Raw genomic sequence first — 21,481 nt, 5'->3', positions numbered from 1 at the left:
ATTACTCTCCTTTTAACTATATATATAAGCTTACTTATTTACTATAATATAAACTTATATTTAATTTAATCTATCTAAAGAATTCTTAGCGATTCCGCTAGTAATTACTTTAAGATCTGATAGGTACTAGGTCGAAGGGGGGAGTAGATGGCGGCTTATTTTGTAGATAATAAGTCTGGGGTTTGTCCCTATCTTTGCTAAGGTTTGAGTGTATCTCAGGTCTCTCCTTAGGTTATACTTCTAGGGAGAGTCCCGGAAGGTTGCAGTTTAGGAGAAGAGTTCTTGGAAGCTCGAGGGTCGCTAAGGGGCTCGGAAATATTTGGATTTGAAATGGTAATGGACCTCGAGGTCTTTGTAAGTGATGAATGGTGGATTCTTATCGAAGACAGCCTAGTTGATCGGTGTTGAAGATTTGGGGAAGAGGTTGAAAGAGAATGAAATATATATGAGAATAGGAAGTTATATACCTCCACCCACTGATCCCTACTGCGGCTCACTATGACCCGATTTCAGCATATGACCCTAAGCAACGCTATGGCACCACCTTGACTCTTGAAACACCAATTTGTTATCCACTCGTATCTCCCCTTGCCAGGACTTCTTTCAGGACGTCGCCATGAGTAACTCCAAGGCACCTCCACTCAACGCTTCAACTAAGTCACCATCCCCACAACTCTTTATCCAAGACAGCTCCCAAACCCCCAATTACCACCTCCGTTACCCTTTAATCCACCCCGACCCCCTCCTACCCTTGAAAAGCTTCCAGGTCCAGCATCTCCATCCAAATCCAACCGTCCAGCCTCCCGCTCGCCTCCCTACTATTTCTCTCTGCTCGACCAACCTGTCCAACTCCCCGTTCAACCTGTCAAGCTCAAGCTGAAGCCTCTCCGTTTCCTCCCTTCCTCTATTCTTCTCCTTGATCTAGCCTATAAGGCCTTTCGGACACGCCTCCTTAACTGCACGCATCTCTCCTTTCTTCTCAGGTATAAGCTTGGCATACTTGTCACCCTCCTCCTTACTCTTTTCGATTGTCGCAGGCACCCTATTACACTCTTTCCATTTGGCCTTGCATTTCTGGAATTGCGGCGTATGGAAAATAGCTTCGTCTTCGACGGGCGCGATCAGCGGGTCAAAGCCGTCTTCTTGCGGCGGATCGGTGAGGTGCTTGAACATGGACTCTCCGGTTGTGTAGCGATGTAATTGTGCTAGGGGGTGATGTTTTCGATGGTTTGCTTCTCGGTGGCGGAGTAGTGGGTACGTTTGTCGGACATGGTGGCGGTAATGAGAGTTGGCGGTTGGTTGGGTCGGTTGGTTCGTAGATGTTTGATTGTTTGAGAGGAATGATGGGGTGCTTCGAGGAGTCTGACTGGTAGATGGTTGATCGTTTGGGAATGAAAATTTGATGAGTTATAGATTCTTAGGAAGGAAACTCTATTTGATTGTTGGGGAAGATATTAGGAAAGTAGTTGGAAGAGAGAGGAAGAACTACATAATAGAAGGACGGGAATTCATGCACTACCTAGTCATAAACCACATCCCCCCGGCTTACAATGGCTGGTCCGCAAACCTGACTCTAACCAGCGCCATGGCACCTCCGCATCACAGACATCCAGTCCACTCATCCCTACTCCTCGACCTTCTTCAACTCTCTGTAGTCGCCCTCCCCTCCCCTCTCCTCAGCGACCCACGCGAAACTCCAGAACTTCTCCTCCCTCTCAGCCAGCGCATCCATCTCCCTCTGAGCCGTCGCCATGACCCCCCTCTGAGCCGTCCCAACCCTCCTCACCTTCATGAACTCAGTCTCCATCCTTTCTTTAGCATCTCTCAAAGCTTTATGCTCTTCACGCAGCCTCTCCTTTTCCCTCTGAATCTCGGCCAGTCTCCTTCTATCCCTCCCCATAAACCCAGCCCCATCTAAGAGGTTCTTCGGTTTAAGCTCTACAACCATCTTCTGCAACCGCAGTATCTCGTCCGCCTTCTCAGTTATGCGCTGACTGTACATTTGCCAATGTTTCCAATGCGCCTCCTCCACCATGATAAGGTCTTCGTAATGCGTTTTCAGCAATGCCGTGTCCGAGACCTGCTGATGAGCGGTGGCGGCATCTTCTTGGAGGATGGCGCAGTCTATTGGATCGCTTTTTGTGTCGGCGAGGCGGTAGAGTGCAAATCTCCTTAGGTTGTGGGAGTTGTCGAGGCCCGTTAGCTCGTCGAGGAATTTTTGGTCTTCTGGAGACGGCATAGTGACGGTAGTGAGAGCGGCTGGTTCGTAATTATATGTTCGGTTAAGGAAGAGGAGCTGGAGGTGCTTTAAAGAGTTTGAATCGTTGGTTCGTTGTGGAAGAGAGATCTGATGAAGGATGGATTCTCGTGACTCGTGAAGAAACTCTAGTTGATGGTTATAGAAGATGTTTGGAAAATTTTAGGAAATTGTTAAAAGAGGAAGAAAGATATATAAGAATAGAAATCTGTACACCCCCACCCACTCATACCTCCCCGGCTTACAATGACTAGTCCTCGAACATGACTCTAATCAACGCCCTGTCACCCCTACACACTCTCTCTTCCTCGATCCTCTTCAGCCCCCCTCTTCCAGCATCCTCGCCTTATGCAACCGTATCTGCTTCCAAACATATGCCTCCATGTCCTTCCTCCCCTTCCTCGCCCACTCCAAGTCCTCCCGCACCCCATCACCCCCCTCCCCTCGCCCCTCCTCCTCTTCCAGCATCTCCGCCTTATGCAACTCCATCTGGTTCCTAACATACGTCTCCACGTCCTCCCTCCCCTTCCTCGCCCACTCGAAATTCTCCTGCAGCCCCGCCATCTCATCAAAGTCCTTCCTGAATCCCTGCCACGGCCTCAAATCCCTCACCCGCTCAATCGGATGCTTAAACATCTCCAGTCTGCTCTTCTTCAGCCTCTGCCGGACCGCCTCGCTCTCCGCCATTTTTTTCTCGTCAAAGCCCTTCTCAGCGCATACCTCGCCTTCCAGGAGGTAGAGCTTGTAGACCTTGATCTCGGACAAAATGTCCGAGTAGGTCTCGTGGTGGTCGGCGGCCTCTTTTTCGTAGCGGGCGCAGTGCTCGTGGTTGTGTGTGGCGGCGGCGAGGCGGCGAAGTTCCGCCTCTTTTTTGAAGTGGAAGGACGTCAGGCGGGTGAGGTTGTGGAGGGTTTGGTCGTCGGTAGGAGGGTGGTTGGAGGGAGGTTGGGACATGGCGGTGGTGGGTGGGCTGGTTTTGGTGATGTTTTGTCGTTTGAGAAAGAGGATGTGGTGTTTTGAAATGGTTGAATCGTTGATATATAGTGGTTGTGGAGAAGATAACTTGAGTTGAGCATGTGTGAGGAAGTTTAGGAATGGCAGTTTATATTCGAACCTTGAGTCATTTCGAGCATCGTTGTGACTACCTTTTTGGGATGTGAGTATTGAGAAGCCAAGATGCTATGACGAGTGTTGAGCTGAGCCAGAGGGCAGTGAGTCGAGATGTTGAAGAAGAATCATAATGCGGAAACGTGCACTGCGATCCAAGGAAGTGCTAGGAAATTGACTCTCAAGACAGAATAATATAATAATACATATATAGTACAAATCACAGTGATATTACAGCGATATACAACGCGAATTAAGAACACGTATCCGCCATACCCATAGATACCGGCCCAATGCACCATCCGCAGAGACCAGCTCCGCACCAGGGTATCACAAGCACCCAAACCAAGTAGCCAGCCCAAATATGCGATTATCCCAATAACACTCTCACTTTCTCCCCTTCCCCTTCTCCCTCGACCGCTCTCTTGGCGTTGGTAGCTTGTACCCCGGCATCGTCACAACTAGGTAGCTGTTCCGGCCCTTTGCGTCGTAGTTCCAGCCCGATTTATCGAGTCCCCCCCGTATCCGCGAGTTGGATTTCCTGCTGTCGAGCGACCGCCCTGAACGCTTGCTTGGTGATGGCGACGATGGTTCGGGTATTAAGGGAGCTTGGAGCCTGTGCTCTTTGTGGTAGCGGATCGAGGCGGCCTTCAGCGAGTGTTTGTCGGCGTTGCTAGAGGCACTGTGGGATGGAGATTGGCCCATTGTGTGTATTTGTGGTATGCGACGACACGACGATGCGACGACAGGTTACAGGTAGTTTGCGCTTTGTAGTGGCGATAGGAGTCCGTCGGGGACGCGCGGCGCAAAGAGGTCCGAAGGTTCTTTTGGGTATGGCTTCGGAAGAGAATGCGATATTATTACAGTTGGTAATATTAAAGAGCGTTCCTGGGAGCAAGAATGGGTTGTAGAGATGTAAGTTGTAAGGTGGTGAGATTCTTCGAAGGGAGGGAGTGCGATGTGGCAACTTTGGAAATATCGAGAGCGCGCGGACGGTAATCTCCCAACTCCTTAATCCGTTCTCGCCTCCGAGCCGCCGCTTGGAAATTCCGAGGTGTCTTAAATTAATATAAGCCGTTCGATAGAACTCGTACAAAGTCAGGAGAATGTGATAGTGAGGAGATGCTCGTGTGAGCAGAATCGTAGTGGTGATGGTTGACGGTTGTGCTTCCGCGCAGCTCCGAAGCTACTTGATCATTCTAGAATATTCTACCACGACCTTACCTGAGTCGTATCCTCAAGGGAACTACTGTCTACGCGTATCATGACTACAATCGAGGCTGAGTCTCACTGCTCGCGACGTTGAGGCGGTGTTTGTAGGCTCCATCAGCTTACGTCCGTTGCGGAAGTCATCGCGACATCCAGGACTCCGCCGCCGGGCACAGTTTCAGTTCACTGAGTGATGAAAGAGAATGAAGAGAGCCCAGTAAATAGTTGAATGATGTTCAATCATTGAGGCTAGGGGCTGACGAGAGGGGGCTCTGCGTTCGCGCTGACGGGTGAGCGAGGGGTTGATGGAGGTTGGCGATGCTTTCCGTGGGGGGAATGGGAATGGAACGCGAAGCACGTGACCATTTATAAATCTGCTGTGAATTGGAGATTAAAGGCATGTCAGTATCGATCTCGAGCGTTACGAGCTCTACAGGCTCTTCGATCGTTCTTTTCTTCTTCTATACTGGTAGATGGAATATAGAAGGCACGTGACTGATAGAGAGCCGGGGTCCCATGACTAGCGCTAAACCCGAAGTAAACTTTTGCGACAGAGCTTCGAGAAAGTATGAGACGAATAAAATTCAACACCAAAAGTCAAATACCACTCTCTACAACTATGGCTGACACCGAAATGGGTGACGCCCCAGATGCCCAGTCAAAAGTGCAGATCCGACTTACCACACGGCATTCCGACATCGAATTGCCCGAAGATCCTGGTGTTCTTCTCGTCTCTACCAGTTTGTGCACCCCGCCAAAGACTTCACTTTTATACAGCAAGACGAATACTAACATATATTGCAAGACCTTCGCCGATATGCCCTCTCCTCCCTCGTCAACAACCTCCTCAACACTGCCCGCCCAATCCCCTTCGAATTCCTCATAAATGGCCAATTCCTCCGCACAACCATCGATGATTTCCTCACAGCAAACGGCATATCCGCCGAAACCACTCTCAATGTCGAATACACGCGTGCCCTAATACCCCCGCTACATGTAGCATCTTTCGAACACGACGACTGGGTGTCTGATGTAGACATACTCTCCGCAACTTCAAAAGCAGGAAAATGGGGTGGCAGCAGCAGCATACAGTCAGGCCAAGAGCGGATACTATCAGCCAGCTACGACGGTCTACTGCGGGTATTTGACATGTCGGGCGAGCTCATGCTCCTCTCCGACCAACCCAACAACGGCGGCCGCATCAGCTCTCTCAAAACCGCGAAGTTCCTGTCACCCTCGAAAATCGTGTCAGGCGGCCTCGACATGACCGTCCGCGTATGGAACTACTTCGAATCCCCGTCCGAAGGAAGAGCTGGCTTAACCCCAGCCCTCGAGCTCTACGGCCACAGACTCGGCATCGAGTCCCTCGCTGTGCATGCCCCCTCCTCCCGCCTCCTCTCCGCCTCCAGCGACACCACCGTCAACTTCTGGAGCTCAAAAGCCGCAGACGCGCCCGCCGCCCCCGCAACCCTCCTCCCAGACTCCACCACTGCCTCCGCGAAACGCCTCAAGCTCTCGAAACCCGCGAACTTGAAGACGGTCGCCCAACGCGGTCCTCTAGCTACGCTAACCGGGCACACCGCGCCTGTCTCCTCAGTGATGTTCGCACCAAACGACGCGACAGTGGCGTACTCGGGCTCTCACGATCACACGTTGCGGACATGGGATCTCCCCACCTCCACTCTCGTGGATACGCGCACGACATCGCATAGCTTGATGTCCCTAGCTGCCTTACCCGCCCTCAACCTCGTCGCAGCCGGCACGTCAGCGCGTCACATCACCCTCATAGACCCCCGCGCATCCGCGAAGACTATCGCAGCACTCACGCTACGCGGCCACACGAATGCGGTGGTCAGTCTAGCTGTCGACCCGGAGAGCGCGTACGGGCTCGTGAGCGGGAGCCATGACGGCACGTGCAGGATCTGGGATGTGCGGAGCGTGAAGACTACTGCTGGGGATGCTGGGGATGTTGGCGGGCAGGTTGGGGAGAGCGTGTATCGGATTGAGCGGGAGAGCGCGAAGGGGAAGAAAATGCCGAGTTCGGGTGAGGGGGTGAAGGTGTTTGGAGTTGCGTGGGAGAAGGAAGTAGGGATTGTGAGTGCAGGGGAGGATAAGCAGGTGCAGATAAATAAAGGGAGCAGCGGTAGTGGGAGTGGGAGTAGTGGTGGTGGACATGTTTGATTTTGAGGTGTGATATCTAGATACCAATATAGGAGTACTTCCTCCCGAAACCCCCAATTGACCCTATCTACAGTGACTTTCATGAAGCCTGGGTATCTTGCCCCTCCTAAACTTGTTCGCGGGACACGCTCATCGGGCTTCCATCTCTTCTTCCCACCCAAACCCCCATTGCCCTCAAATGGTATCATTTTCCACTCGTGAGCCCCCCATGCTTCCTCCCATGTCCCATCTTCCCCACATCCTACTCTCCCTAGAATACCTTTTCAATCCTTTTCATCTCATACACCCCCGCTCACACCAAATGACTCGGCAGCAAAAAATTCGCGATCCCCTCTTTCACCGCATACGCGTGCCCGCAGTTCCCACACACCAGCTTCCCCTCCCGGATCGTCGTCTCCAGCAGCACATGATGCAGGTCCTTGAGCGTCTGTGTCGGCGCGCCCTCCTCGCCCTCGCCCTCGCCCTCGCCCTCGCCCTCGCCCTCCTTCCCTGGACGCACTAGCTTATCTGAGGGGATCGACGGGTCCGACGGATTCGGCGCGAAGAGCGCGGCGGGTTCGGGCGCGGCGGGTGGTAATTGCGGCAAGCCCAGCTAATCAGAAGCCGTATTAGCATTGGAACCCCCTCCGGGATTGGGGGAAGGGGGGTTAACGTACGTCCTGACATAACGTCCGCAGCGCCTCCCACTCCACGCGCGGCAGTATGTTCCGGATAAACAGCGGCTCGAGGTCTGCCTCTACGATCTCGAGCTCGGCGTCCTTGGGCCGCAGGGGGAAGGCGAGGGTGGTGGATTTGCAGGCTTTGCGGGCGCAGGTGAGGAAGTTGAGGGTGAGGAGTTTCATTATTTGGTTTTGTGGTTCTACTTCTTTTTGAGAGAGTGGATGAGAGAGAGGGGGTCTGGGAGGGTGGAAAGAGAGTCGGGCGGCTAAGGGAAGAAGCGGACTCGGTGGAGGTTTAGAAAGAAGGAGTGGGAGCTGGTTTGAGAGGGAATAAGGGGTGTAGTTGAGATTGAGAATGTTCATGATGGCGGGGCTCGAGGTCTGCGGATTTTTTTGGTGTGGCTTTCCCGCGTGGCGGTGCGCGAAAGCTTGTTTCCCCGCATTGCAGGCTGGTTCTGGAGGGTTTATTTTCACGACTGGGCAGGTCGAATCTCGGGTCTCACGTACAGTACTTAGTGAGGACAGTTTGCAGATGGACCACAATGGGATGTTCCATACATAGAATAGCTGACAGGTCTTCAGCTCTGGAGAACCTGATGTTAGAGCAGCAATTTTTAGTGAACAGCAGCACGGTTTACTGAAGCCAGATCATAAACGCGAAGTAGGTGTAGTAGAAGAAACCGAAATAGTATGATTGATGTATGATGCTTCCTTTTATGCAGCACACGCTCCGTCCGAGAAAATGCCCAATGCCAGCTCAATCTATCGCAAACAAGAAACCTTCGAAAAAGGAGGCCCTAAACGCACGCGCCTTCAATGCAAATGAGCTAAGCACACAAACATACACACATATATATACAGGCTTATTCCCGAAACGCCTGTAAACTCACCCTCACTCTCAGACTCACACAAATCTTCAAGCCCCGCTCAACTCCCCCACCTCCTCCACGCCCAACCCCCTCAAAATCCCTCTATACCTCGCCGTCACGACCCTACTCGGCATCGCTAGTAGCAACACCTTAATCCGCTCCTCCTTGTACGGCAGTCCCTCCAACATCACCGCCGTGAGGACATAGCTGCTCACCGTCGAGATTGCGAGCGGCGGATCTCGAAGCAGGGCCGCTATTTCAGCCACTGAGAGATTCTGCTCGTGCCACAGCGCGTAGGCGCGCAGTTGGCCAGAGGTTGCTTTCGGTTGGTACTCCATGGGCAGGGAGTTGTGCCAGGCATCGATCCAGAAGGCAGCGAGTTCGAGGGCGGATGTTGGGGAGGAGGTTGGGGGATGTTGGGTGGCTGAGGTGGACGGCGAGGTGGTTGAGAGGTTGACGCGGCCGATTTGCTTGGTAACAGCACTGATATCCTCGTCCGAGGATTCGCTCAAGGACTCGAGATCGTCGTCCATCGACTCTTCTTCCTCCTCTGGCTGGGTCTGCTCTGGGAGGAGGGCGGGTTCCACTGGCACAGTGCTCAAGCCTTGCAACCGGACTCGCCCAACGCGCTCGGTAGGGGGAGCGATGAACTCCTCCTCGGACAGCTCATCTGACAGTTCATCCCCTGAGAGGTCAAGCGACGATGTCTCCTCTTCCGACTCCTCAACAACCTCCTGCTCTTCAAGCGCCGACTCATACTCGTCCGACTCCTCTTCTTCCTCTACCACCACAACCGGCATTTTCGACTTAACCCTCCTCACCTTCACGCCCCCCGCAAGCGCAATAGGCAATCCTAGCTCCGCACACTGCGGCCTCGGTGGTGTCGGCCTCAGCTTCTTCCTCTTCGCCTCGAGCACATCAAACAGCCTCACCCCAGCATACGCATCACTCGCTGCATACCTCATCTGCTCAATCAGTAGCGGCTTGCTCCAATCGCTCTCCCTTACAGCGCCCTTATGTAAAGGCAGCTGCAGATGCTCCGCTACCTGATTTGCCAGCGACACGAGCGTACGATTGACTTTCTCAGGCTCGTCTTTCGAGAACTTGACGAGTTTGTACAAGTGGCTCAGCTCAAAGACACCCCTGGCTTCGACGCCGAGAAACTTCTTGAGGCGGGTGAAGTCGCTTTTGACGGCGACGCCGGTTTTGAGGATGGCGGGGGTTTCGAGTATGGTCTTGATGGTGGGTGGGAGAAGCTCTTCCGCCGTAGTGCCTTTGAACAGCGAGATGTGGAACAGCGCGATCCGGTTTTCGCTGGCAAGCTGAATGAGCGAGGCATTCCCCTTGATCCCGGCCGCAGCAGACGCATTCGGCTTCCACTCGATGTCGAACCCGAGCACCTGCTCGTCCAGGAAATACTTCGCTACTGTCTCGGCGACCTCCATGTTGCGGCAGTAGTGGAGGGCGATCTCTTCGTTGTTGGGCCCGCGGTACAGCGTGTAGCTCCACGAGGAACCATCGACGTTGGATTTGGATGTTTTCATGGCTGTGCGTAGCGTTTCTCGCGGTATCTGGTAGGTGAGTGGGACGTGCTTTTCAACGTCTTCGCCGTCTGAGTCTGAGCCGCTGTCGTCGCTAGACCCTTCGTCGTCGCTGGGAGGCTCGTTGCCGCTCACGTCACCTTCGTCGTCGCTTTGGGAGCCAGAGCTGAGAGATTTGGCATCGCTGTCGTTGCCGTCGTTGTCTCGGTCTTGGTTCACTTCGCGGTCGCTACCGTCGTTTTCCCGGCCTTGACTGACTTCGCCCTCATTGCGGTCATGATCGTTGTCCTGGGCGCTTGGCCACGGAGGGTCTTGACTTTCTTGTGTCTCTTCTGGTGGGCCTGCGACGGGTACTTCTTGGCTGCTTGGTTGAGTCTGATTCATCGAACCCCAAGGTGCTGGAATGACCGAAATTTCTTGCTCTGCTGAGCCCGAGGAGGAGAACTCTTGCTCCTGATATCCAGTAGGCTTGTTTTGATTCAGGACACCCCAATTCACTGAACCGCCCAACGGGTCTTGCGCAGTAGATTCTGAAGATGTCGAGCCGAGTACCCGGTGGCTGTCAAGATCGTCATGAGCCATTGACGCAAAAACCTTTGGACTATCCGATGGATGCTGTTCCACAGAGCGTAATGGTGATGCGGTCTCCGCTTCACGATCGTCGTAATTCATGAACGCCGAACCCTGCTTTATAGTATCCCAGGAACCTTCACTGCCTAGCTCCTGAGCAGCTGACGTAGGTGGCGTCCGCTTTCCAGCAACCTTCACATTCACCAAGCGCGATACTGTTGGAATATCCGCATCCTCTGGACTCAACACATCCGCTGAAGACGGCGGGCCCTCAAAGCTATCTGGCTCATCTAGCAGGTTCGCGGGATCCTTCTTGTGCTCTAAGGCAATCGGGGCATTCGGATCATTCCCAGGATGTGGCGCTCTTATGCTACGTGTGGGTGATAAGTTGAGGCTAGCAGTCACGTGATCTATATTCACTGTTGCCCATGCGTGATATGATCGGGCGTTCGATGGAGATTGAGCATTGTGAATATGGTTGAAAGGGTGATACCGGATCTTTGGCGTCGTGTAATTCTGAGAGAGCGCATCTTGTCGGCCCATATCAGACGACTCTCGAGTAGTGTTGGCGGGCGAATCATAGGAATGCGAATCCATGGAGTTGCTCGATGACCCAGTGATTTTCTTCGAGTCATTGTTGAGCGCAGTCGATCCGGGCGACCTCGCTGCACCATGCTTGCTTCTCACAGAACCAAGTGTCTTTCTAAGCTCTGAAAGCTCTTTGGCCTCCTCCCTGAACTGCTCAAACCTCTCCCTGTCCTCTTGGATCTGCCTCTCAAGCGCGATCCCTTCCCGAAGCCGTTTGACCTCGCTTTCCATATCATCAGCCTCTTTCTTTCTTCGATCTCTTTCTGCCTTTAGTTTCTGATGGTCTTCTGATTTTGTGTCGTTCGTCTCCTTTTCCTTGTCGTGATCTTTCACAGCCTTCATCTCCTTTTTCTTGTCGCGACCTTTCTTAGTCTTCAACTCCTTGAAATACGTATCGATCGATACGCTTTGAGGCGACACGTCCGCAGATAATGAGGCCGCCGCTGGGCTTTTCAGAAGTTGGATCGTATTGCCTGCCAATAATTGCCCTTCTCCGAGCTTTTCCTGTACCCGATCTGCTTCCCATCGCGGAGCAGACGCCGTTCGTGAAAATTCAGACCCTGGCCCTAAAGTTCTATTCACTAGGCTCCCAGTGGGCACCTCTGTCGCAACCGAAGCCGACTCGGAAGTTCGCGCAATCCTCTGTTTTTCGTGGAAATGGGATGATTCCTCTTTTGTCATCTTTGGGCCCCTAGCAGACGCCTCCGTTGCAGCTGACCCTTCTTTCGAGCTTCGCAAAGGAGGCAAAGACTTGCTTTTTGACTTTGGGTCCTTTTTGAAGTGTTGCGCGTAGTACGCAACCGGGTCCTGTTCCTGGATCTTCGCAGAGTCTTGCTCCAATTGCTCTTCTCGCTCGCGTACACGCCGCACTGCATCCACGAGTATCCGGTTTATATGTACATCCTCACTTAACTGGTTCATCTGAAGAGTGCGTTGGCGTTCTATACTCCCAGGATTCGATTCTGTTCTTCTCCGTTCCGCAAGTGCCGGTCCTGCAGCTTCCTTTCTCTGTGATTTCATCATCTTTTCTTTCTCTAATTCCTCCGGAGCTTCCATCTGTCCCCATTTTTCTCTTTCTGCCTCGGCCGCCGACTGTTTTCGTTTCTCCAGTTCAAGTTCCTGCCTCGTGGATAACGTGCCCCATCCGCCGGAGGAACCTGGCAAGACGATAGTAGGATTCTGTTCAGGTCGTTGCAATATTCTCGGCATCTTCGCGGCATATGCGCCGCTGTTAGGCAGCAACGATTGCCATGTAGAGGGGCGGTTAGATTCAGACTCCGACGGGCCTGACGGATCCGTCGCCGGAGGAGCTTGCTGAGAGGGTAAATCTGGCCTAGTGACCGCGGCGTCGAGTTGCAGCGGCTTTGGTACTTTAGCAGCAAGAGAACTCCGCTCAGATAAAACTTGCGAGGATCCAGCGGTAGTATCCTTGGTTGATGAGGCCAGCCACGCATCCATCACTTGCGCTTGTGCTTGCCTTGTCGAGGCAGGCGTTGGTGCTTGTGTAGAGCTAGCTGTACGCGTTCGAGGGCAGTCAGCTTTGTAATGGCCATATTCTCCGCCTATTAGAATGTCAGTTGAAGCTGCGCTCAAAAGGCTTCCTTGAACGTACATATATAGCACTGAGCGTATTTTAACTCTTCAATCCGCCGACTGAGGGGCAAAGCTGCAGAGGATGCCTTCGCCTGACGCGCTGCCTTTGCAGCTGCCCGTGTTATGACAATTTTTCCCGAGCTTCTCTTTTGCTCTCCGTATTGCAAGAGGACGTTGCTTCGTCGTGCTCGGCGCGACGAGCGCAAAAAGGCCCGTGCATTCTTCCTGAGCACTGGAGCGTATGCTTCCATCTCCTTAATCACGACGGGCTCTTGCTCTCGAATCCACAGCATGGATTCGAATTCGGAGATTTCGTGGTACGGGAGGTGATTGGGTCCCATGCTGTCAAGCGCAAAAAGAACTTTGTAATACCGCCCGAATCGCTCGTGCTCGGGGTTCGCTTTTGTCTCTCGTATCAAGTCTTCAAGATCGACCAGAGACTTACCGAATTCGAATGCGAATACCTTGAATGGACGCAGTAAGCTTTCACTCGCAAGTTCTGGATAGCAAATGTTCTCTAGGAACAACGACGTTGGCAACTTTTGTAGGAAGGCCGGAAAGCTGGTGGCCACAGCACTGTTTGACCTAAGAAGAAGTATGAACTTTTGAATGACTTGTTTGAGATCCCTCGAGTCGGTCATCTCGGCCATTCCTCTTAAGGGTGCCGAAGTCCATTTTAGTACGAGTTGATATTTGCGGGCATCAGTGCACCTTATAGCAACCAGATCTCTGATATCCGAGGCTATCTCATTCAAGTTGTCCCAGGTTGTTACCATTCGAGAGTCCAAAGCGTGGAATATAGCATAGGCTTGGCGGCGAGCTGGACTCATGAATTCTGCCCGATATCGATAAAATCTGGTGAGTTTGCGGCTCTCGTGTGTGTAGTTTTTAAGCATTTTGTTGCGGTGAGACATTGCAGCGGCACAGCTTTTCCAGTATTCCTCCATATCGATATGGTACTCCATCATCTGCTCAGAGGAAATTCCCGGCCGACCTTCCAGCCTCAACTTAGATAAGAGGGGTCTGCCGTCGAGCTTCAATATGTCCTTCTGCCGATAGAAATGGTAATGCCTCACGGCAGCGACAGACTTTGAAACGGCTGAAGCGCTTGCAAAGTATTCATCGAACAAAACTCTATAGCTGGAGTATGAGTCCCGAGCCTTGGCTCGTGCTTCCTGTTCGTATTGACCTCTATACTCTTGCACTTTTTGAATTTCCCTCATGATATCTGCTTGCTGCGGAGATGGTCGCGGCTGCCTCGATGCTTCCCGCTCGGCTCGCATGGCTTTCTCGTGATTGATCTTGTCCTGTATTTTCCGCATCTCGCGGAGCTCGGCATTCCGGCGGGCTTCGAGACGCCGTTTCTGCTTGGCTGCTCGCCTCTGCAGGCTATCTTGAAGTGCTTTCTGGGTCTCGGGGTCGTCCTTGCTGATTTTCCGTTGTGCGAGATTGGCTGTCTTAGTATCAGGCTCTTTTGTCGAGTTTCTAGCCTCCCTGTCCGCCCGATACATAGCCCGAAGGGCCTTTTGCCTCCAGTCCAACGGTTTGTTTGATGTAGCTTGTACAACTTCTGAATCTCTAGCCGACGGCTTGGTCTCCCGTATTCGCAGATCATATATGCCCCCTTTCTTTGCGGTTGTCAAGGTGTCGCTGCCTTTGCTGGGAGCGGCAGGTTCGGATATTGCCTCGAACTGCTCCAGGATGCCTTGCGCAACAGAGTTCACCGTGTTGAAAAGCCCAGCAAAGGCGTCCCCACTAGGTTCTTCATTGGTCTGAGGCTTTTGCGAGGATTGCCTATCTGCCATGACCACTTTCTGATTGCTTAGAGGCGTACTTGTCGCTGGCCTCGAGACTTTTGACGCCATGGCTTGTTTCGTCGTTCTCACAACCACCTGGCTCTTCTCTATAGCATTTCGTTCGATATGAGTGGGCGTATTGCCCCTCGATATTGCCGCTGTTTTGACCATGCTTTGTCTTTCTTGCCTGGCTTTGGCGGCTTTGGCGGCTTTGGCGTTTGCGATCTTCTGTGACATGGACAGCGTAGCATAACTCGCTGCGAAGACAATGCCATACGAAGGGTTCCATGTTTCCTGTGACAACTTCGGTCGAGCTTCAGAGCAGACGAGTCCGAACGGGACAGTGGTATTGGGAGATGGTGGGCCATGGGTGCTCAGGGAGGTAGCTCTAATGTTCGCAGACGCATCAGCTCCTGCCGTATGGATTGGGAGTGGACTGTCCAACCCATCGCCTTGCCATTGAATGCTGTCGGCTTCATTGCGTCCGCGTGCTGGATGCCAATGCGAGACTTGTGTTGCCATGGTCGTGGGCTCGCTGGTCGTGAGGGCGACTGCCCCGGCGCGTGGGAAGGAGAGGCGGTATTTGAGACGCATGGCGCTCCATGGCAGATATGCAGCGCAACCGGCACCAATGCTCGCCTGGGGTAACTCGGGGGCGCGAGGAGGAGTCAGAGAACGTCTGCCTGGTGTAGTGATGCAATGCCAGGAGCTCTTAGATGGGAGACAGACAAAAGTTAGGTTAAGCGACGCGGTTTCCTCCCGCGCCAAGCACCATCTCTTGCCCGCAGCCAACCACCACTTCACCACCACCAACTTCGAAACACGCCTTCACAAATTTCACAACAAACCCTCGCGAGGGGACGGTTGGACCAGTCCGAACAAGTAACTATGGCCACGCCAGCGCCGGGATCAGCTCTGCTACCACTCGGTACGTCTCGTATGCTAGGTACAATAAACCCTGGCCGCACTAACGAATGATAGAACTCATCGACAGATGCGTCGGCTCAAAGATCTGGGTTCTCATGAAAGGAGACAAGGGTTCGTACCTCTATATGCAGTCAGTTAGCTCTTCTAACAATCGCAATAGAATTCTCGGGCACACTACTCGGATTCGACGACTACGTCAACATGGTGCTCGAGGACGTAACTGAGGTCGACGACGGTGGCGCCTCGACAAAGCTGCCGAAAATCCTCCTAAATGGCAACAACGTTTGCATGGTAAGGCCCCGCGTTTCTCATATGAGACGACATTCACCTAACAGTTTCTCGTGTAGTTGATTCCTGGAGGTGGCCCTGAGGCCATGGAGATCTAGCACAGTGGCGGGCGTTTCTATCCTGATCTGGAGGTCTAACGGCATGCCCATCGGGCATAGCCTAGGAAGCAAATAAAAAATATGACCTCTCTCTGAAACATCGTGAATCTACCTCGCGAGATCCTGAACGCATGAATTGCATTATCATGACCATTGTCCTGGGAGCACTGTAGCACTTGAATATACCCCAGCACGTTCCGAATCTAAATGTTGGCGATGTAAAGGTTCGAAGCCTGTAGACTAGGACTATTTTGAGTTCACGTGACCCTACACTATATATCTGCGACGTGAATTTCTTGTCTCTTGGATAGCATTGCAACCACTGTCAGCCTGAGGGCGCTAATGGCACCTAAAGACGCCCCAGCACGTGTTGAATCTGAAGGCAGACGATGTAAAGGTTCGAAGGCTTTAGATCAGGGCTAGGTTGCGTACGCGTGACCAGCCTTCGTAAGTCTGCCATGTCAAAAGGCGTGAATGCCTAAGCTTCTGAATTGCGTACACCTGACCGTCGTCTTAAAAGCCGTGATCGCACCGGATTACACCACCGCATATTGCGAACATTACGAAAGAGGATGTAAAGGCTCTAACTAAGCCTTAAAGACGAAGGATCGTGATCGGGATGGTGTGACGGCAGTACATCGGCGCCCAAGATCGAGATTCAGTGCATGCGCCCGATCTGTACGGACAACGTGCCGTGGGCTCATGATGGCAATTCCGCATAGCACTTTGAACGCGCCCTTGGAACACGGCAATTCCAGCATAGCCACAGAGTATTCTGTTGTGGCAGCTGACACTGAGTCGAACCATCCCACTATCAGTATTGAAAACTGCAGCGCTCTCGGATTGTGCCTCTCAGGCCAGAGTCTCCTCGAGACATGCCAAGAAGAAGTATCTGCCGTCTCCAAGGCTGATGTCGGCCTGCTGGATATGGGCCAGTGGGAGATTGCGGACTGCTAACTACAGCTCTCGACTCTCCGCTCCGCCTTGCTGCTGCCAACTGATTGGAGCGTGATGCCATCGAGGCTGCCCAGATGCTCCACTCCGCTCGCTGAAGCTGCTGGCCGTGCGTGAGGATCGTCCAAGCCAGCGGGAAAGGGGTGGAGGGTCGGCTACTGCGACCACTCGGCAGTGACTCGTCTTGCACCATGCAGGCTGCTCGACCAGTGTAACGGCCGGCTGCATTCCGTATCTGGAGGCAGATCGAAGTTGTGCCGAACAACACCACTAAAGGCAAGCTCCGCGAGCGAAACAGGTCACGGTCTCCAACCGCACACGAACCATCCGGCGAGCTGCAACGGGTGCTGCAGCCCATCGTCGATTCGTTTCAGACCGGCCCGAGTGGCTCGCGAGGTGGAATGTCCGCTGTCCCTGCGCCCCTGCGCCCCTGCGCCCCTGTGCCCCGCCGGGGGGGCGAGCCACCAGGCCTTGCTGACCGTCAGTGAATGAAAATTCACGCCCCTGATGCCTCGTGTGCAAATTGCCACAGCTGTCGGAGGCGGGCGCCCGCGCCGAATGCTTGGCTCGCCAGCGGAAGCATCCCAAACGAGACTGCGTGTTGGTGGGAAAGGAGGAGGGTCCCAATTCATCACTTCGCTCCACCCCGGCCACGCCGTTAGTTCTGGCTTGCCGCGCTGGCTCGATCAATTGCATTCTCTCCGATCACGACCCTGGAGATCCCAGCAGCAACGAGCAGATCGCCCTGCCCAGCGAGATGACAGCACGGGTGCTTCGATCCTCGCCCTCATTCTCTCTTTGTTTGCCGCGACTCCTCTCCCTCCCGAGCCCCTCTGAGGTCCCGCGCGCCCGATGTGCGGCGTGTGCCTTTCCAAACTCCAGATCCACCCTCAGCCTCCCTCTCCATCACCGCCTCGAGCCACACCAACTGTCCGCCACGCCATGGCCCGCCACTACCTAGCCAGCAGGCACTAGGGAGGCCGTTGCTGCGGAATTCGTGCCCTTGCGATCTTCTAATCGCCGTCTTGCTCCCACTACCACGCCCACACACGTTATTCCCATGATCCATTACCCGTCTTCCACTACACCGTCGCTGGCTTCACCTCGAACCAGCGGCCACTCCTGCGTCCTGCTTGCCTCCCATCCCAGTCACATACGGTGACTGCCCTGCTTCTCCATGATAAGTAGACGCGATCCCCATCAGTGGTACCACCTCTAGTCTGCAGCCTCGGCGACGATCCTGAGACCCTTTTTCACTGGCCGTCGCCACCACCTGCTCTCTCGCCCTATGGAGTAGGGCGTATATACATTAACTTCCTCTTCTTGCGCGTCTCGCGCCCAGCAACAATTAGCACCAGCACGCAACTATCGCGTGTATTTTTTTTCCTACACGGGATCCGGACCAGGCTCACAGCTACGACATCTACGGCCTCATTTCTGTTATTCCATTTTCTTCGAAACGAGACCGTGACCTATATTCCTACCACCGAGCCAGTTCCCGCACTTCACGGGGTGCTTGACCAGTCCTGAGCATCCCGCTTTGCTAGGCACGAGGCGCGCACACTTCCACGAACACACCAACAACATTGCGAAATCCACTTCACGTTTCCCTAACCGATTCGCTCGAGACGTACGGATCCCTCGCACACAGGAGTCACAAGAAGGACTCCAACTTCTCGCGATCCTCCGCACGACTGCAGTCCCTCCTACTACATGAACGACCTGGGGGAGAGGCTGGAGCGATTGGGACTCTCCCAATATCTGGACGCTTTTGTCACCGAAGGGTTTGACACCTGGGAGACGATTCTGGACATTACAGAATCAGATCTGTAGGTCGTAGCGACCCCATGGTTCTGGACCTGAAATGTGCTAACCGCACTCTAGAGGCGCTCTAAACGTCAAACTCGGCCATCGCAGAGTAAGTGCAGCCCTCGTGCAACAACTCTAGAATATCTGAAAGAGCCTTCGAGTTCTAACGCGACGCACAGAAACTTCAGCGAGCCATTGCGGAGACAAGAGGGCAATATCACGACCGGCCAACCATTGCGACGGCTGCCAGCGTTGATGGATCATATCGGAGCGACGAATCGGGATCTGAACACAAGGCTAAGAAAGGAGCTGCTTCTGCCACAGCGGCTGGCGGAGGCAGCACTAAGCGCAAGTACAGACGGCATCCTAAAGTAAGGCACCCCGCCATGATGCATGTCACGTGATCTCAAACTCGCTAACACATGCCTAGCCTGACGAACATGCCCCGGAGCGGCCTCCCTCTGCTTACGTTATTTTCTCGAACCGTTAGTATACTTTTTGTTTTCAACATCAATATACTGATCAGGAGCAGAGATGCGCGAGATGCTCAAAGGCCAGGAGCTGTCATTCACTGAAATTGCAAAAGTCGTCGGCGAGCGCTGGCAAGTGCTGTCGCCAGATGCCCGTGAAGCTTGCGAAAGCCAAGCCAATGGTGCCAAAGAAAAGTATTACACAGAGTTGGCCGAGTACAAGAAAACGCCCCAGTACGATGCATACCAGAAGTATCTTGAGGAGTTCAAGGCAAAGCATGCCGCTCCTGTTAAAGGTATGTCGCCCGGGATCGAATCTTCAAGATTATACTAATCGGACAGGCGCAGAAGGTAAACGGTCAAAGCTAGAAACCGAAACAAGCATATCTACCACAAGGAGCAGCAGCAACGATGTGCCTGAACGGGCTCCGAATCGAAGGCTCAGCTCTGGCCTCCTGGACGGATACCCGCTAGGACATCAACGGTCTGGGTCGAGCCCCCCAACGGGACCTCAGAGACCGCCAATGCCGCAATATCCGACAAAATCTGCTTCACCTGCAACTTATTCGCTTTCTGGCTACAACTCTCCACGACTAGCAGATCACTATTCCTCCGTATCTGCATCACCAAGGTCCGCAAATCTCCAAAAGGAAACATCCTTTGACTATTATCCAGGTGGAAGCAGCTTCGTACCTGAATCTACGCAGCCTCACGCGCCGTCTTATAGCCATACCTACGCGAGCAACACCAGTCCTAGCCAGCCGTCGTCTTATACCAACCAGCTCTACAACGCCGTAGAGTTGCCGTCAAGGCGACCATACAGAGAGATGTCGACGGTACCTGGACTTTCACACGAAGACACGACCCTATCGTCCGCGAGCGGCGTAAGTATTTCTCCTGGATCACAATATGGCGGTCCTCCAGGCCAATTTCCAGGTTTAATGCTCCCTTCCGCCGACCCGCCCAAGTCGCAGAGAGTCCTCCCTCCCCCCGTCCACAACCCCAGCGTGCAGCCCTCACCCCTCGACGTTCGCCCACCTCCCCAGGGCGCTCAATCCTCCGAATACCGCAACACGTCCTCCTTAGCCGCACTCCTACGTGCCGGAGAACTGGCCCGCTCCGCTGATATCGAGCAGCCACCTGTCACAAAAGCTGATTTTCAGTGACGACTTGGAATTCTATTTTTCAATCTGCTTTATATCCTCCGCACTTTTATACCCAAAATAGATACGCGATACCGCCTGTCTTACAAACCTTCTCAGTGCCGCAGCGGCAGATTCAACCAGGTATCTTTCTCTCCTTGCTCCACCGCACGTGCAGCACCTAGAGGGACTGAATGACAGCGGGATTGCCGACGCGTACTTTGCAGTGTCGGCATCATCCGTTAGCAGAGGCTTTGTCCTTCTCTATCATTTTTAATTTTCCACTATCGTATATCAATGATCCCTAGACACCGCGCTGCATGATCTAGCTAGACTCAATCGGCGATCTATAACGGAGACACGTCCGCCTCAACTCGCATAAGACAATGGTGACAAGCATTATTGATGGATCGGAAGGACACCAGGCTTCAAACTCGCCGCTCTGGAATGCCCGAAAATGTTCCAGACAGGATATCTAATGTGGCGCATGACTTATGTATGCCCCCGTTAGGCCTTGCATGCATTTTACTCAATGGAACGAGAGCTTCTCCTCGGTGTGCTACCGAAAACTGCTGCATGTGCTCGTGCTTGAGCTATAAGGCTGTGTGGTTGTGTGTCATAGCGTGTAGGAGTTTCCTGACCGTTAGGCGATGATGGGTTTGTTGATGGACTACCTGGTTCTAGGCCAGGTACGCTAGGTCGTAGTGTGGAATAGATAAAAGCTTGATTAATGCGACAAGGCGCGTACCTCCGAGAGTACCTAAGCATGATCAGGATGCTGTGCTCAACTGGACTACTTTCTTGAAGTTATCAAAGATGTTGGCTATCGAGTATATTAACACCGAAGTCTGCATCTCTAACAAGAACCGAATGTTCGTCGACTAAGCTTCAACATGCAATACAAACATCAGACTAATTGGTGCGAGCACGTCTGATTTCCGTAATACAATGTTATATAACTGTCCTCGTGCAACTGTCCGTGTGCCCCAGACTCTTTGGTCCTGGAAGCCTTGCCGTCGGTACTAAGATATAGTGGCAAATATGTCGACTAAAGCAGCATCCCGCAGATGGAACCTACATAGCACTATGTAAGGATATGGCAGTAGCGGCGAGGCCAGTCCAACACTTGCATGCATGCACTTCGTACCCATGGTATTCGGGAGCGGCACCTTGCCGGAAATAACAATCCCATGCAGCGCACGGACAGCCCTCGAGAAACCTCGATGGGGATTGTGAAACGCGAGCAACTCTCAACGACGACTCCTGCCACTGAACCACCATTCTCCCCCCCTTTCCCCTTCCAACCCATACTCTTCTCTATCCTGATCCCCACGACTTCCACCTCGCCCTCTCCAAGCTCCAGCTCCCATCCCATCCCCCACGACGCCGATCCAGGCCCACGCACCCCCATCCCCCCCTGCAC

At 53.3% G+C, this 21,481-nt stretch overlaps 9 protein-coding genes across 9 annotated transcripts; 4 read left to right on the top strand and 5 right to left on the bottom strand.

The window, feature by feature from the left end:
- Positions 1 to 1,444: 1,444 nt before the first annotated feature.
- BDZ99DRAFT_575549 (uncharacterized protein) lies at positions 1,445 to 2,239 on the bottom strand (the record flags this gene model as incomplete). Its single annotated transcript, XM_033728483.1, has 1 exon — positions 1,445 to 2,239. The coding sequence occupies one exon, from the start codon at positions 2,237 to 2,239 to the stop codon at positions 1,625 to 1,627; it is 615 nt and encodes a 204-aa protein (XP_033571290.1). The 3' UTR covers positions 1,445 to 1,624.
- Positions 2,240 to 2,492: 253 nt separating this feature from the next.
- BDZ99DRAFT_545600 (uncharacterized protein) lies at positions 2,493 to 3,331 on the bottom strand (the record flags this gene model as incomplete). The annotated part of the gene is made up of 1 exon (XM_033726851.1): positions 2,493 to 3,331. A coding segment is annotated over one exon (756 nt), but the record flags the coding sequence as incomplete, so codon positions are not given.
- A 520-nt stretch (positions 3,332 to 3,851) lies between these two features.
- BDZ99DRAFT_155145 (uncharacterized protein) lies at positions 3,852 to 4,885 on the bottom strand. The gene is made up of 2 exons (XM_033712826.1): positions 4,589 to 4,885; positions 3,852 to 4,451 (listed from the first exon to the last, which is right to left on the bottom strand). The coding sequence occupies exons 1-2, from the start codon at positions 4,628 to 4,630 to the stop codon at positions 4,038 to 4,040; spliced, it is 456 nt and encodes a 151-aa protein (XP_033571288.1). The 5' UTR covers positions 4,631 to 4,885; the 3' UTR covers positions 3,852 to 4,037.
- Positions 4,886 to 5,207: 322 nt separating this feature from the next.
- BDZ99DRAFT_398264 (WD40 repeat-like protein) lies at positions 5,208 to 6,754 on the top strand (the record flags this gene model as incomplete). The annotated part of the gene is made up of 2 exons (XM_033716083.1): positions 5,208 to 5,313; positions 5,379 to 6,754. The coding sequence occupies 2 exons, from the start codon at positions 5,208 to 5,210 to the stop codon at positions 6,752 to 6,754; spliced, it is 1,482 nt and encodes a 493-aa protein (XP_033571287.1).
- On the bottom strand, positions 6,741 to 7,763 carry BDZ99DRAFT_511698 (Trm112p-domain-containing protein). The gene is made up of 2 exons (XM_033724570.1): positions 7,411 to 7,763; positions 6,741 to 7,346 (listed from the first exon to the last, which is right to left on the bottom strand). Exons 1-2 carry the CDS (start codon positions 7,594 to 7,596, stop codon positions 7,047 to 7,049), a joined length of 486 nt encoding a protein of 161 aa, XP_033571286.1. The 5' UTR covers positions 7,597 to 7,763; the 3' UTR covers positions 6,741 to 7,046.
- Positions 7,764 to 8,329: 566 nt separating this feature from the next.
- Positions 8,330 to 10,207, bottom strand: BDZ99DRAFT_398283 (ribonuclease H-like protein; the record flags this gene model as incomplete). Its single annotated transcript, XM_033716086.1, has 2 exons — positions 8,330 to 8,773; positions 9,011 to 10,207. 2 exons carry the CDS (start codon positions 10,205 to 10,207, stop codon positions 8,330 to 8,332), a joined length of 1,641 nt encoding a protein of 546 aa, XP_033571285.1.
- A 4,497-nt stretch (positions 10,208 to 14,704) lies between these two features.
- Positions 14,705 to 15,396, top strand: BDZ99DRAFT_155096 (uncharacterized protein). The gene is made up of 2 exons (XM_033712825.1): positions 14,705 to 15,298; positions 15,352 to 15,396. Exon 1 carries the CDS (start codon positions 14,834 to 14,836, stop codon positions 15,254 to 15,256), a length of 423 nt encoding a protein of 140 aa, XP_033571284.1. The 5' UTR covers positions 14,705 to 14,833; the 3' UTR covers positions 15,257 to 15,298; positions 15,352 to 15,396.
- On the top strand, positions 15,216 to 15,748 carry BDZ99DRAFT_467609 (LSM-domain-containing protein). The gene is made up of 4 exons (XM_033721056.1): positions 15,216 to 15,298; positions 15,352 to 15,408; positions 15,458 to 15,588; positions 15,645 to 15,748. The coding sequence occupies exons 1-4, from the start codon at positions 15,259 to 15,261 to the stop codon at positions 15,681 to 15,683; spliced, it is 267 nt and encodes an 88-aa protein (XP_033571283.1). The 5' UTR covers positions 15,216 to 15,258; the 3' UTR covers positions 15,684 to 15,748.
- Positions 15,749 to 18,028: 2,280 nt separating this feature from the next.
- Positions 18,029 to 20,273, top strand: BDZ99DRAFT_154940 (uncharacterized protein). Its single transcript, XM_033712824.1, has 6 exons — positions 18,029 to 18,466; positions 18,522 to 18,555; positions 18,626 to 18,817; positions 18,877 to 18,931; positions 18,979 to 19,212; positions 19,265 to 20,273. The coding sequence occupies exons 1-6, from the start codon at positions 18,351 to 18,353 to the stop codon at positions 20,080 to 20,082; spliced, it is 1,449 nt and encodes a 482-aa protein (XP_033571282.1). The 5' UTR covers positions 18,029 to 18,350; the 3' UTR covers positions 20,083 to 20,273.
- Positions 20,274 to 21,481: the final 1,208 nt, after the last annotated feature.

The sequence above is a fragment of the Mytilinidion resinicola genome (genome assembly GCF_010093595.1).
Source record: "Mytilinidion resinicola strain CBS 304.34 unplaced genomic scaffold BDZ99scaffold_23, whole genome shotgun sequence".
Lineage (NCBI taxonomy): Eukaryota > Fungi > Ascomycota > Dothideomycetes > Mytilinidiales > Mytilinidiaceae > Mytilinidion > Mytilinidion resinicola.
The sequence above is the reverse complement of the archived record's forward strand: the minus strand, read 5'-3'. Positions and strand labels throughout refer to the sequence as shown.

Bases quoted from the DNA above. Each gene is read 5' to 3' on its own strand.
- BDZ99DRAFT_155145 (XM_033712826.1), bottom strand. From the start codon at position 4,630: ATGATACGCGTAGACAGTAGTTCCCTTGAGGATACGACTCAG. The intron at 4,452-4,588 runs GTAAGGTCGTGG...ACTTTGTACGAG, and splicing joins CCCTTGAGGATACGACTCAG to TTCTATCGAACGGCTTATAT.
- BDZ99DRAFT_511698 (XM_033724570.1), bottom strand. From the start codon at position 7,596: ATGAAACTCCTCACCCTCAACTTCCTCACCTGCGCCCGCAAAGCCTGC. The intron at 7,347-7,410 runs GTACGTTAACCC...GCTTCTGATTAG, and splicing joins TGCGGACGTTATGTCAGGAC to CTGGGCTTGCCGCAATTACC.
- BDZ99DRAFT_155096 (XM_033712825.1), top strand. From the start codon at position 14,834: ATGCTGTCGGCTTCATTGCGTCCGCGTGCTGGATGCCAATGCGAGACT.
- BDZ99DRAFT_467609 (XM_033721056.1), top strand. From the start codon at position 15,259: ATGGCCACGCCAGCGCCGGGATCAGCTCTGCTACCACTCG. The intron at 15,409-15,457 runs GTTCGTACCTCT...CAATCGCAATAG, and splicing joins TCTCATGAAAGGAGACAAGG to AATTCTCGGGCACACTACTC. The intron at 15,589-15,644 runs GTAAGGCCCCGC...TTTCTCGTGTAG, and splicing joins ATGGCAACAACGTTTGCATG to TTGATTCCTGGAGGTGGCCC.
- BDZ99DRAFT_154940 (XM_033712824.1), top strand. From the start codon at position 18,351: ATGAACGACCTGGGGGAGAGGCTGGAGCGATTGGGACTCTCCCAATAT. The intron at 18,818-18,876 runs GTAAGGCACCCC...ACACATGCCTAG, and splicing joins AGTACAGACGGCATCCTAAA to CCTGACGAACATGCCCCGGA. The intron at 18,932-18,978 runs GTTAGTATACTT...GATCAGGAGCAG, and splicing joins TTACGTTATTTTCTCGAACC to AGATGCGCGAGATGCTCAAA.